Below are 15,331 nucleotides of genomic sequence, written 5' to 3'. Positions count from 1 at the left end.
TACACTGGAATCACTATAAATCAGGCAACTTGGTTAAATCAATCCAATGGATGTTTGATATGTTCTCCTTCTAGATCCATTAAAAATGAACACCGTCTCCTGAAGTTCATCAATATCATAATGCTGATTCTCAGAGCAGAAGCAAACACATGGAAATTGAACTGACTCTAATGTCAATTTGACCTGGGCATAGCATAGACTGGGGTTTTGGATTTGGCATACTTCTCTCTGCAAACAAAGGGATTTTTAACCATTTCGGAGAGGGAAAAAGGACTAGATGAATAGAAGTAGCAACAGTTTGAGGAGAAATGTTTATTTCTGTTTCCATCATTAGGTTGAAGACATATTTGATATATTTGTGAAGGCAGCACTTGAACAAAGATTACTGCATTGGTTTTTCATGTGCTTATAAACATCACACGGCCATTACGAATATTGATTCAAAACCAGACCACAACCAGAATTGTTATTTCAAGACATGGCAAATATGCAGTATGCAGCAAACAGGATAGTATTTCAAATATCCCTCAAAAATGTAACAATCTGTATAAAAATGACAAAAATAACACTGTATTGGGGTCTGAGTGACTTTTATGATTGGGGCACACAGGAAAAGGCCTACGTGGACAGCAAGTGCATCCCTGATCAAGACACCTCTGTGTCGCCGAGACATTTTCATAAATTCCTCTTAGGAAAGAACATTCTACAAGTGACAATATTGGGAAAAGAGCATGTTTTATCCTAAGTAAACTCAAAATTGTTAGTATTCTGTATTTAAAGGAAACCTAATAGCTTACTGGTTGCAGAAGCTTTTGGATGAATGTACAGTAGCTTAATAGAGAGAAGACCATTTTTAAGATGAAGCCAATTAATTGCGATGTTGCTTTTGTTTGCAACACTTAACAAGAAACCAGTGGGTTACTGATAAATAAATGCAAATATAATGCTGAAATAAAGCGCAATTCAATTGAGATTTATGCCATGAATTAAGTCATTGGGGACAATACTAAAAAGTTCATTTTGTCACAAGTGAAAATACAAAAGTCACAGTTTTGTCATTGGTATGTGCAGATTGTTCCAGGGCCCCATCCATAGCTCCTCCTCATCGGAATACGTGCGATCGCTCTGAGATTCTAAAGGTTCTCTCACATCCTCATTGTCCACTGTTGACTCCTGCTCCTCCGCGTCCCACGTTCTCTCGCTCCTGGCCTTGGCGATGTTGGATTTGGACGTAATGCTCTCGGCTCCCGTGGTGCTGGAGGCCAGGGAGCCGCTGGAGGGCTGGGTGTTTAGGTTCTTGTCGGCCGAGGACGTGGTCGCCACGGGGCTGTTGAGCGGCAGTCTCTCCTCGTGAGTCACCGCCAGTTTGTCTAGTTTCTTAAAGTGCTTGCCCAGGCGCACTGGGGAGTTGACCTTTATGTTGTTTGAGTGGGCGGCCCGGCGGGTGCGTATGACCGAGCCGTTCTGTGCCAGGTACACGCTGCCGTTGACGTTGCTGTGGTTGGTCAGATTGGACAGCCGGTTCCTTTGGGGCTCCGGAGCACTGTCCTCCCCCGTGGAACTGGTCTCATACTCCCTGTCCACCACCAGCTTGATCCGCTTCTTCCTCCCGTACTGAACAACAACAACAAGCAGACAGAAATACACTGAGTGTACAAAACATTAGGGACACCTTCCTAATATTGAGTTAAACACCCCCCCCCCCCCCCCCCCCCCCCCCCCCCCATTTCACCTGGATTCACCTGATCAGTCTATATCATTGAAAGAGCAGGTGTTCTTAATGTTTTGTACACTCAGTGTATGAGCGACATGAAGCTTAACATCAAGACATTATTAAAGACACTCAGTGCACATTGTCACGCTGGAGAAGGAGCTGTTGGAGGAAATGACTACATCTTCTGAGGTGAATTAACCACCATCTTTTGTGCTTCTTCACACAGACGGATGAGAAGCAATCATTAACCATTTACTAAGAGCTTTAGAAGAAGGAATGGGATTATCACATCAAAAGGACATTGCTTCCACTATTCATGAAAGAAAAGGCAGCAGCTAGAAAGAGAAGAGGGGAAAAGAGACCATGCGGTTTGGACTCTGTAATTGGCTAAAATGGCTTCTATTACAATAACACATTCCACACAAATAATTGCAAACGCAATCAAGGCATTCGGAGATCTTACTTAATGGAATCGGAATTCAATTGAATCAAGATGTTACGGCTTCATCTTCCTCCTCTGTGCTATGCTCCAAGCTGTTTCCATAACTACCGCTGGACGGTCTCGCCGTCGTGGCTCCCTCCTCATCATCCTCAGGGGTAGGGGGAAAGGGTCATCTGAGGCTTCCATGATGCTACCTCTGACCTCTGTCGAGCCTTGTCTCTTTTCTGTTGAGACCATTGTAAGGCTCCCACTGGACTTCTTGGATGATGACCCTTCACTCCTCAGACGACTCTCCGCTCTCAGCCTCCTCTTCCTCCTCCCCCGAGGACTCCTCCTCTTCCTTGCTCTCCTCTTCGATGGTGTTCTCAGGCCCTAAAGTGTGTGAGGAAGTTGTGGATCTAGCGCTTCTTATCCAGGTGGATCTAAAGCTCCTGGAGCTTGGGTCAGAGACTTACTCTGCAAAGAGAAGATTTCTGTTCTGTCCCACTGTGCTGTGTATCAGAGGATGTTCTCCACTGTCCTGTCTACTCTGACTGCAGCTGGAGACCACAGAGGATCTCCTGCTGGACACGGTCGTCTGTGACCGTGTCCCTGGCTCTGTGTCCGCCTCTGCAGACGTCACACTCTTCTTGTGTTCCTCAGTCTCTGATCCTGACCTTTATCGGACTCTTTCTCCTCAGAATCCCCAACCTCTCTCTCTGTCTGGGACTCCTATCTCAGACTACTCCTCAGAATCCCCATCTGACTTTGACCTCCTCTTCTCCTCCTCAGAATCTCCCTGGCTCTCCCCCTGTTCTGGGTCTGAATCCACAGCCCTTTCCTGGGCCTCCTCTCCTCCAGAGTAGCCCCTGCAATCCGTTGTGGAGGGTGAAGCAGTGCTGCTCATACTCCTTCTGTCTGAGAAGGCCTCCCCTGGGACCCTGCCTCAGAGCTGCTGCAGTCCTGTTCACGACTGTCCCCCGCCAGGGAGGCCTGCCACCTCTACTCCCTCTCAGAGTCACTGGAGCATTGGGACCTGGAACCATACATTCTCTGCTCAGCTACAGAGCTCACACTGAAGATATCCTCCTCTCTTGAAAAGCCTGCTTGATATGTTTATACAGTTGAAGTCGGAAGTTTACATACACTTAGGTTGGAGTCATTAAAACTTGTTTTTCAACCACTCCACAATTTCTTGTTAACAAACTATAGTTTTGGCAAGTCGGTTAGGACATCTACTTTGTGCATGACACAAGTCATTTTTCCAACAATTGTTCACAGACAGATTATTTCACTTATAATTCACTATATCACAATTCCAATGGGTCAGAAGTTTACATACACTAAGTTGACTGTGCCTTTAAACAGCTTAGAAAATTCCAGAAAATTATGTCATGGCTTTAGAAGCTTCTGATAGGCTAATTGGAGGTTTACCTGTGGATGTATTTCAAGGCCTACCTTCAAACTCAGTGCCTCTTTGCTTGATATCATGGGAAAATCAAAAGAAATCAGCCAAGACCCCAGAAAAAAAATTGTAGACCTCCACAAGTCTGGTTCATCCCTCGGAGCAATTTCCAAACGCTTGAAGGTACCACGTTCATCTGTACAAACAATAGTACGCAAGTATAAACACCAAGGGACCACGCAGACGTCCATCTCAGGAAGGAGATGCGTTCTGTCTCCTAGAGATGAACGCACTTAGGTGCGAAAAGGGAAAATCAATCCCAGAACAACAGCAAAGGACCTTGTAAAGATGCTGGAGGAAACAGGTACTGAAGTATCTATATCCACAGTAAAACGAGTCCCATATCGACATAACCTGAAAGGCTGCTCAGCAAGGAAGAAGCCACTGCTCTCAAACCGCCATAAAAAAGCTAGACTACGGTTTGCAACTGCACATGGGGACAAAGATCATACTTTTTGGAGAAATGTCCTCTGGTCTGATGAAACAAAAATAGAACTGTTTGGCCAGAATGACCATCGTCATGTTTGGAGGAAAAAGGGAGAGGGTTGCAAGCCGAAGAACACCATCACAACCATGAAGCATGGGGGTTGCAGCATCATGTTGTGGGGGTGCTTTGCTGCAGGAGGGACTGGTGCACTTCACAAAATAGATGGCATCATGAGGGAGGAAAATTATGTGGATATATTGAAGCAACATCTCAAGACATCAGTCAGGAAGTTAAAGCTTGGTCGCAAATGAGTCTTCCAAATGGACAATGCATACTTCCAAAGTTGTGGCAAAATGGCTTAAGGACAACAAAGTCAAGGTATTGGAGTGGCCATCACAAAGCCCTGACCTCAATCCTATAGAACATTTGTGGGCAGGACTGAAAAAGTGTGTGTGAGCAAGGAGGCCTACAAACATGACTCAGTTACACCAGCTCTGTCAGGAGGAATGGGACAAAATTCACCCAACTTATTGTGGGAAGCTTGTGGAGGCTACCCAAAATGTTTGACCCAAGTTAAACAATTTAAAGGCAATGCTACCAAATACTAATTGAGTGTATGTAAACGTCTGACCCATTGGGAATGTGATGAAAGAAATAAAAGCTGAAATAAATCATTCTCTCTACTCTTATTCTGACATTTTACATTCTTAAAATGAAGTGGTGATCCTAACTGACCTAAGACAGGAAATTTGTACTAGGATTAAATGTCAGGAATTGTAAAAAACTGAGTTTAAATGTATTTGGCTAAGGTGTATGTAAACTTCCAACTTCAACTGTACGTCTTGGCACCTTCACCAACCACTGTTTCACCGAGGGCTTGGCCTCGTCCCAGGCCTGGAAGTAGCTACCATCTATGACCATCTATCGCTGTTCATCCTCAGCGTGCTGTCGGAGCACTAGGCGTTAATTAGTTCAGGGAAGTCCCCACCATCTCCTCCGATCGTTGGAGAAGAAATTCAAGGGGAATATCCTGGCTTTGTTACACAGAGGGTGGAGTGAGGAGGGCTCACCAGGAAATTGCAGAGTTTCATGACTGTCTTTAGTTTCTGAGCAGCCGTAGAGGAGTGGTGGGGCCAAGGGAGTCTGCAGTAGCAGCAGTACTGGTGGTGGTTCCTGCACTGGCCTGGGACGGGGGGACTGCAGATCTCCAAGTACCTGTTGGGGGGGCCACTGAGGGGGCTTCGGGGTGGTCCTATTTCCCACCTAGATGGCCTCCTCCCACCACGCATGGTCACCTATGTTACAGTCACATAGGCCCAAGCTACCGTTAAATCCACTGTTGATCATTAACCATTACTGACCCATTACTGAACCAAGCAGGGGTTCCTCCAGGGACATACTTTTTATTGAATTCAAAGGTGCATCATTTTGAATCATACAAATCTGCTACCTCTCCATCCGACTCCTGTGGACTGCAATAGTAGTAGCTCCCATCGTCTTCCACAATCACCTCTCCGTACTCATCATACAGGCCTGTCGGAGATATCAACTTTCTGCGACTGCCATACTGAGGCAGCTCATACCTGTAGGGAGACACGGTTTAGTTACACACTGTACTGACTGACACACATACACAGACAGACAGACAACACACACGCGCACACATGCACGCGCGCGCACACACATACACACACTCGCAGCCATAACATAATTTATTCAACCTCTGTCCATACACATTTATCAGTATAATTCTGCCATTCGTTTTTCAGAAGCGAGTGTGAAACAGAACATGTGATTGGGCCCGGATCTCCAGTGGCTCCTGGATAACAGAAAGAGTGAGAGGAGGGCAGTAAAGGAGGCTCCTCTGGGATGTTACCGTCATTACCCAAGACAGGCTATTTCTTTTTTCTTCTGTCTTTGTTCAGCCTGTCTTTCGTGCCAGAGGGGGGCAGAAAGGGATAGAATAAGATCCAGGGCCCACTCACTACAGAGCGTAGAAGTCAGTTCCCTATGAACCCAGATTAAAGACTGAGTGCTCCTAGGGAGAAACAGACCATCAGCTTAACAGGGCTGACTGTGACTGCCTGGACACAGGGTGTGGTGACCTTTAACTTATACTCTTAAGAAGTAAAGGAGTCTGGAAGAACCTTTTTGGTGGCCACAGAGGAGGAACCTTTCCAGCTGAAAAAGGTATTTGAGGAACCTCTGTGTAAAGGTTCAAACAGGAACACTTCTGTGATTGGAAGGGTTCCATTTTTTAAAACCTTTTTTATAGGTAGCAGCCTATCAGATTGGAGGTGTGGCTTATTGGAGGTATTAGGATAGTTATTTTTGGTCCCCCGTTAGCGTAAATGTCATTACTGTTCATCATGTTAAGTTCGTTAACTACAATTGAAATGTTCCATGAATATCTATGCTTATTACATATTCTAGTATAACATGAACATTACTGACATACTGTAATAAAGTGTTAACTACTCCAACTTCAGGATTTACATAAGCTCTTGGGGAACTGAAGCTACAAACACCTCACTGACTCTACAAAACTGTCAGCGTTCAACCTTAACATTGGAAGACAATACAACAGAACAGATGAACAAGAATGACATTTACTTTAATGGGTGGCACAAAAAAATACTGATCCGTAAGCCACGCCCCTAATAAGCCACGCCTTTGCTCCAGGATTCCTCCAGGAACACGTTGCTACATTGAACCAATAAAGGTTCCTCCAAGAACCACTCAACTAATCAAAGATGAAAATATGAACCATTGACTAGCAATGGTTCCTTGAGGAACTCCAGGGGTTTCTTGAGGATCTCCAAGGTTTCCTGGAGTCACCACTAATTCTAAGAGTGTACAGTACACGGTGTCAGTAGAGGCCAAATGGTTAAAAGGCTCAAGCCTCCAGCCAGAAGACTATTGCCCACATCTCAACCCAAACATGAGCCAAACTCTAATTTTATTCATAGTGGTCGGTGTGAAGCGAAACATTAGCATTTTGAGAGACCCGCTAAATAGCAGAGAGAAAAATAACACAGGGATATGGCTGAAGTCAGAGGCTGGACGTTGTCATTAAAAGGTGAAAAGCTGCGTGTAGAGAGAGAGAGCGTGAGGAGAGAGAGGAGAGACAGGAGAGAGAGAGTGAAGAGCGACAGGAGAGAGAGAAGAGAGAGGGAGTGAGGAGAAAAGAGACAGTGAGGAGAGAGAGGAGAGAGAGTGAGGAGAGAGATTGAGGAGAGAGAGGGAGTGAGGAGAGAGGAGACAGTGAGGAGAGAGAGGAGAGAGAGTGAGGAGAGAGATTGAGGAGAGAGAGGGAGTGAGGAGAGAGGAGACAGTGAGGAGAGAGAGGAGAGAGAGTGAGGAGAGAGATTGAGGAGAGAGAGGAGAGAGGGAGTGCGGAGAGAGGAGACAGTGAGGAGAGAAAGGAGAGAGAGGGGAAAGAGGAGAGAGATTGAGGAGAGATTGAGGAGAGAGATTGAGGAGAGAGAGGAGAGAGATTGAGGAGAGAGGAGAGAGAGAGAGAAGAAAGAGAGAGGAGAGAGATTGAGGAGAGAGATTGAGGAGAGAGAGGAGAGAGAAGAAAGAGAGAGGAGAGAGATTGAGGAGAGAGAGAGATTGAGGAGAGAGAGAGGAGAGAGAAGAAAGAGAGAGGAGAGAGAGACACGCAGAGACAGTGAGAGGTAAATGTATCTGCTGCTACAGCATATTTAAATCAGAATCGTACCGTCTACATCTGGGGTGTCAAACTCATTCCATGGAGGGCCTAGTGTCTGCAAGTTTTAGTTTTTTCCTTTCAATTAAGCCCTAGAAAACCAGGTGTGGGGAGTTCCTTGCTAATTAGTAACCTTAATTCATCAATCAAGTACAGGGGAAGAGTGAAAACCTGAAGACACTCGGCCATCCGTAGAATGAGTTTGACACACGTGCTCTATAACTAACATCCTCTCACTTGGGTGCTGGAGGGGCTACATCTTAAGAGCTTAATTCCACAACATTCCATCTGCATCAACACTCCTTGTTGTTCTCCTGTTGCTAGATAACATGTGGACGATGCTCAATGTAACGTGCTAAGTGAGTGATTAGCCTGGCTATCATTGTGCCAGGAGACCTAAATGGGGTCTCTAGTGTCTTAAAATGAAAATGATGGAATTCATCACAGGTGGCAACAAATGACAATTTGAATTATTTCGTCTGAAGCTATCATTATGTATTCTGACCTGAACGCTTCACTTCAAGGCTGTTCGGAAACTACTTCCGATTTTTCAGTCTGGAGGCCTGTTGTGTCGAGAGCTGTTTGTTATGGACGGGTTTTTAACTCTAAATTAGTTTCTGGACTCTGCAGACCGACTGAGTTTCCCTGGTGTGAGGTGAACTGTCGGCACTCACAGGATCAGTGAGGCCTCAGGAACAAAAACACACACAAACACACACTGTGCAGAGACACACCGTACACAGACACACCGTGCACAGCCATGCATGCAAGAAAACATGCACACACACACGCACATTCCCTTACCCATGGTCACAATTATAATAATCCTGGGTGTAATAGTCCTGGCCAGGATCGATACCAGACTCAATAGAGAGCTCCTGTTGTGGGTAAAGTAGAGGTTTTAGTTAAAGAAAATGAAATTGAAGGAAAACAAGAGAAGACCATCAAACAGGCTTTATTAAAGGAGGATTCTTCACTACTTTGGATAGCAAAGAGAGAGAGAGAGAGAGAGAGAGGACAGACAGAGAGACAGACAGAGAGACCGACAGACAGAGAGACCGACAGAGAGACCGACAGAGAGACCGACAGACAGAGAGACAGACAGAGAGAGAGACAGACAGACAGACAGACAGACAGACAGACAGACAGACAGACAGACAGACAGACAGACAGACAGACAGACAGACAGACAGACAGAGTCTAAACCACACAAAAACAACACTAGACACTATGGAACACAAAGCTTTTACTATCTCATTCTGGAATATAAAAGGCCTGAGATCATCTGCCTTTGGCCTAAAGAGCAGGAACCCAGACTTCATGAAAGACATTGGAAATACAGACATTGTCATTCTACAAGAACCATGGTATAAAGGAGATGGACCCACTGGTTGCCCTCTAGGTTACAGAGAACTGGTAGTCCCATCCACCAAACTACCAGGTGTGAAACAGGGAAGAGCCTCAGGGGGTATGCTAATTTGGTATTGAGCAGACCTAACCCACTCTATTGAATTAGCCAAAACAGGACAATTTTACATCTAGCTAGAAATGAATAAGGAAATTATATCAACAGAGAAAAATGTCCTCATTGGTGCTACCTACAGTATCACACCAATAGAATCGCCATACTTTAACGATGACGTCTTCTCCATCCTAGAGAGGGAGATCAACAATTTCCAGGCCCAGGGACATGTACTAGTCTATGGCTACCTAAATGCCAGAACTGGACAAGAACCTGACACCCTCAGCACACAAGGGGACAAACACCTACCTGGAGGTGACAGCATTCCCTCCCCCATATTCCCCCCTAGAAACAACTACGGCAACATAACCAACAGAAATGGGTCACAACTCCTGCAGCAACTACTGCAACAACTTCTGTTGGATGCTGGGTATGTACATAGTCACTGGTAGGGTTCGAGGGGACTTCTTTGGTATGTACACCGATAGCTCATCTCTTGGCAGTAGTACTGTAGACTACTTTATCATTGACCTGAACCCAGAGTCTCTCAGAGCGTTCACAGTCAGTCCACTGATACCCCTATCAGATCACAGAAAAATCACACTCTATTTGAACAGAGCTATGCAAAATCAGGAGCCATCAAAGTCAAAGGAACAGAATAATATTAAGAAATGCTATAGATGGAAGTAAAGTATTTTGGAAATCTCCCTAAAAAAGTTTAGGCAACAACAAATTCAATCCCTTCTAGACAATTTCCTGGACAAAATGTTTCACTGTAATAGTCACTTATAAATATCTACATACAGTGCCTTGTGAAAGTATTCGGCCCCCTTGAACTTTGCGACCTTTTGCCACATTTCAGGCTTCAAACATAAAGATATAAAACTGTATTTTTTTTGTGAAGAATCAACAACAAGTGGGACACAATCATGAAGTGGAACGACATTTATTGGATATTTCAAACTTTTTTAACAAATCAAAAACTGAAAAATTGGGCGTGCAAAATTATTCAGCCCCCTTAAGTTAATACTTTGTAGCGCTACCTTTTGCTGCGATTACAGCTGTAAGTCGCTTGGGGTATGTCTCTATCAGTTTTGCACATCGAGAGACTGAAATTTTTTCCCATTCCTCCTTGCAAAACAGCTCGAGCTCAGTGAGGTTGGATGGAGAGCATTTGTGAACAGCAGAATTCAGTTCTTTCCACAGATTCTCGATTGAATTCAGGTCTGGACTTTGACTTGGCCATTCTAACACCTGGATATGTTTATTTTTGAACCATTCCATTGTAGATTTTGCTTTATGTTTTGGATCATTGTCTTGTTGGAAGACAAATCTCCGTCCCAGTCTCAGGTCTTTTGCAGACTCCATCAGGTTTTCTTCCAGAATGGTCCTGTATTTGGCTCCATCCATCTTCCCATCAATTTAACCATCTTCCCTGTCCCTGCTGAAGAAAAGCAGGCCCAAACCATGATGCTGCCACCACCATGTTTGACAGTGGGGATGGTGTGTTCAGGGTGATGAGCTGTGTTGCTTTTACGCCAAACATAACGTTTTGCATTGTTGCCAAAAAGTTCAATTTTGGTTTCATCTGACCGGAGCACCTTCTTCCACATGTTTGGTGTGTCTCCCAGGTGGCTTGTGGCAAACACTTTTATGGTTATCTTTAAGAAATGGCTTTCTTCTTGCCACTCTTCCATAAAGGCCAGATTTGTGCAATATACGACTGATTGTTGTCCTATGGACAGAGTCTCCCACCTCAGCTGTAGATCTCTGCAGTTCATCCAGAGTGATCATGGGCCTCTTGGCTGCATCTCTGATCAGTATTCTCCTTGTATGAGCTGAAAGTTTAGAGGGACGGCCAGGTCTTGGTAGATTTGCAGTGGTCTGATACTCCTTCCATTTCAATATTATCGCTTGCACAGTGCTCCTTGGGATGTTTAAAGCTTGGGAAATCTTTTTGTATCCAAATCCGGCTTTAAACTTCTTCACAACAGTATCTCGGACCTGCCTGGTGTGTTCCTTGTTCTTCATGATGCTCTCTGCGCTTTTAACGGACCTCTGAGACTATCACAGTGCAGGTGCATTTATACGGAGACTTGATTACACACAGGTGGATTGTATTTATCATCATTAGTCATTTAGGTCAACATTGGATCATTCAGAGATCCTCACTGAACTTCTGGAGAGAGTTTGCTGCACTGAAAGTAAAGGGGCTGAATAATTTTGCACATCCAATTTTTCAGTTTTTGATTTGTTAAAAAAGTTTGAAATATCCAATAAACGTCGTTCCACTTCATGATTGTGTCCCACTTGTTGTTGATTCTTCACAAAAAAATACAGTTTTATATCTTTATGTTTGAAGCCTGAAATGTGGCAAAAGGTCGCAAAGTTCAAGGGGGCCGAATACTTTCGCAAGGCACTGTACAATCCATATATATGTTAATTTATTTTTCCTCTTGTACTTTAACTATTTGCACATTGCTACAACACTGTATATAGACATAATAAGAGGAAAGTCGTTTTTAGTAGCTACTATCTTGTCTCATCGCTACAACTCCCGTACGGGCTCGGGAGAGATGAAGGTTGAAAGTCATGCATCCTCCGATACACAACCCAACCAAGCCGCACTGCTTCTTAACACAGCGCCATCCAACACAGAAGCCAGCCGCACCAATGTGTCGGAGGAAACACCGTGCACCTGGCAACCTTGGTTAGCGCGCACTGCGCCCGGCCCGCCTTTGAATTGAACTGAATTGAATTGAGAGAGATAGAGAGTATTCTGTACCTCCGGTCTCAGAAGTGAGGGCCTGAGCAACTGCTGTTGCTGCCGGAGAGAGAGTGGACAGTTGAGGAGGAAAAGACAGTCAAAGGGGAAATAGGTAAGAGGAAGGTTTCATTAAACAGATAGTGGATCAATGCAAATATGGATGGGGAAGGGGTAGCAAGCGAGGTCAGGGGGAGGTTCATGGGAAATAGACAGAAGAAAAAGCCTGTGTCAATGAAGTATAATAAGAGAATTTCATAACCAAAACCAAAGGCATTTCATACGAAGGGATGACAGCTTCCGCCATCAGCCAAACCTTTCCAATATCTGTGCACCACATCGCCTCCCCAAATATAAGGTGGGCGGTGCATTGGAAGTTTATTTCCATATTTAGTTTTGGAACTTCTATCAACGCTGTGTCTACAGATAACAATGTTAAATAAACTGACAAGTAGGTTCACCATTCAAAAGCAGCAACGCCAATTTCAGAGGAATGGAAACGCCAACGTACCTCATGATGTCCATACCCGCGCCTGTAGAGGAAGAAACATTGTGGAAATCAGTAAACCAGATTGTCAAGATAAAGATTGTCAAACATAAAGATTGTCAAGATAAACATTGTCAAGATAAAGATTCTCAAGATAAAGATTGTCAAAAATAAAGATTGTCAAGATAAAGATTGTCAAAATAAAGATTGCTTGAGCTTGTATTACTTACTGTAGCAGTAATTGGCTGCTTAAATCAAAAGCAGAGAGTGGTATCCCTTTGCTAATTTTTCAGTTTCAAGTACATGAGAATTGTAAAGCAGTTGTTCATCTCCTTTCGGAAGGCAATAATATGAATTATTCAGTGCTCTTAAATCTATTCTACCCCTACCCCTCACTAAGAGAGAGAGAGGGAAAGAGAGGGGGACAGAGGGAAATTTAATAATCCATAGAATCTAACCACTTCTGGGAAAATTGGAAAACTCTAAACAAACAACAACACAGGGAATTATTTATCCAAAATGGAGATGTATGGATAAACCACATCTCCAATCTTTTTGGCTCTATAACAAAGAACAAACAGCAAAACAATTTTACATGATCAAATACAAATCCTAGAATCAACTATTAAAAACTCCCAGAACCCACTGGATTCTCCAATTACATTGAACGAACTACAGGACAAAATACAAACCCTTCAACCCAAAAAGGCCTGTGGTGTTGATGGTATCCTAAATGAAATGATAAAATATACAGACCACAAATTCCAATTGGCTATACTTAAACTCTTTAACATCATCCTCTGGCATATTCCCCAATATTTGGAACCAAGGACTGATCACCCCAATAAACAAAAGTGGAGACAGATTTGACCCCAATAACTACCGTGGAATATGTGTCAACAGCAACCTTGGGAAAATCCTCTGCATTATCATTAACAGCAGACTCAAACATTTCCTCAATGAAAACAATGTACTGAGCAAATGTCAAATTGGCTTTTTACCAAATTACCGTAAGACAGACCACGTATTCACCCTGCAGACCCTAATTGACAAACAAACAAACAAAGAAACCAAATCAAAGGCAAAGTCTTCTCATGCTTCGTTGATTTCAAAAAAGCTTTCGACTCAATTTGGAATGAGGGCCTGCTATACAAATTGATGGAAAGTGGTGTTGGGGGAAAAACATACGACATTATAAAATCTATGAACACAAACAACAAGTGTACAGTTTAAACTGACAAAAACAAATTTCTTTCCACAGGGCCCTCTTCAACATAAATATCATCAAATTGGCGAGGACACTAGAACAGTCTGCAGCACCAGGCCTCACCCTACTAGAATCTGAAGTCAAATGTCAAAGAGTTTAAGTATAGCCAGTTGGAATTTGTTGTCTGTATATTTTATCATTTCATTGAGGATACCAACACCACAGGCCTTTTTAGGTTGGAGGGTTTTTATTTTGTCCTGTAGTTCATTCAAGGTAATTGGATAATCCAGTGGGTTGTTGAAGTCTTCAATAGTGGATTCTAACATTTGTATTTGATCATGTACATGTTTTTGCTGTTTGTTCTTTGTTATAGAGCCAAAAAGATTGGAGAAGTGGTTTACCCATACATCTCTGTTTTGGATGGATAGTTATTTGTTCTGTCTATGGATTCTTCAATTACATTGAACTGATTTCTGACATGCTGCTCCTTCTTTTTCCGTAGTGTATTTCTGTATTGTTTTAGTGATTCACCATAGTGAAGGCGTAGACTCAGGTTTTCTGGGTCTCTATGTTTTTGGTTGGACAGGTTTCTCAAAATCTTTCTTAGGTTTTTGCATTCTCCATCAAACCATTTGTCATTGTTGTACATTTTCTTCATGTTCTTTTTAGATTTGACTCTCTCACACACACACACACACACACACACACACACACACACACACACACACACACACACACACACACACACACACACACACACACACACACACACACACACACACAAAATCAGACCAAGATTCTCTGGTCTGATTGAACTCTTTGGCCTGAATGCCAAGCGACACGTCTGGAGGAAACCTGAAACAATCCCTACGGTGAAACATGATGGTGACAGCATCATGCTGTGGGGATGTCATTCAGCTACAGGGACTGGAAGACTAGTCAGGATCGAGGGAAAAATGAACGGAGCAAAGTACAGAGAGATCCTTGACCTCAGAGTGGGGCGAAGGTTCACCTTCCAACAGGACAACAATGCTAAGCACACAGCCAAGACCACTCAGGAGTGGCTTAGGGATAAGTCTCTGAATGTCCTTGAGTGTCCCAGCCGGAGCCCGGACTTGAACCGGATCAAACATCTCTGGGGAGATCTGAAAAGAGCTGTGCAGCAACGTTCCCCATCCAACCTGACAGAGCTTGAGAGGATTTGCAGAGAAGAATGAGAGAAACTCCCCAAACACATATTTGCCAAGCTTTTAGTGTCATACCCAAGAAGACTCGAGGCTGTAATCGCTGCCAAATGTGCTTCAACCAAGTACTGAGTAAAGGGTCTGCTTATGCTTATGTAAAGGTGACATTTCATTTTTTTATTTATTTTTGCAAAACTTTCTATCAACCTGATACTGGTTGATTGTCTTTGTCATTATGGCGTTTTGTTTGGAGATTGATAAAAAAAATAAAAAAAAAAAAAATATATATATATATATATATATATATATATATATATATAAATACACACACACATTTTAGAATAATGTAACATAACAAAATGTGGAAAAAGTTAAGGGCTCTAAATACTCTCCGAATACATACAGGATGTGACTGTGATACATCTGTAAAGTTTGCAAGTTGAATTCCTTCATAACATATTCCTTCAAATGAGATCGCTCTTTAAGTA

At 43.4% G+C, this 15,331-nt stretch overlaps 1 protein-coding gene across 5 annotated transcripts in view; it reads right to left on the bottom strand.

The window, feature by feature from the left end:
- Nucleotides 1-298: 298 nt before the first annotated feature.
- Nucleotides 299-15,331, bottom strand: part of LOC110492834 (protocadherin-15-like) — a 303,676-nt gene continuing 288,643 nt past the window's right edge. For 4 of the 5 annotated variants that reach the window (XM_036946202.1, XM_036946204.1, XM_036946203.1 and 1 more), the window contains 5 exons: nt 12,477-12,498; nt 11,987-12,025; nt 8,544-8,617; nt 5,478-5,610; nt 299-1,614 (listed from right to left, as the gene is read on the bottom strand). In XM_036946202.1, the coding sequence (XP_036802097.1) occupies nt 1,045-1,614; nt 5,478-5,610; nt 8,544-8,617; nt 11,987-12,025; nt 12,477-12,498 (838 nt within the window). In that variant the 3' untranslated portion in view covers nt 299-1,044. The remainder of the gene's footprint in view (nt 1,615-5,477; nt 5,611-8,543; nt 8,618-11,986; nt 12,026-12,476; nt 12,499-15,331) is intronic. The other variant, XM_036946206.1, reaches the window with a different exon arrangement.

The sequence above is a fragment of the Oncorhynchus mykiss genome, chromosome 16, assembly GCF_013265735.2.
Source record: "Oncorhynchus mykiss isolate Arlee chromosome 16, USDA_OmykA_1.1, whole genome shotgun sequence".
Taxonomy (NCBI): domain Eukaryota; kingdom Metazoa; phylum Chordata; class Actinopteri; order Salmoniformes; family Salmonidae; genus Oncorhynchus; species Oncorhynchus mykiss.
Note: the sequence above shows the minus strand (reverse complement) of the source record. Positions and strands in the feature narration are given on the sequence as shown.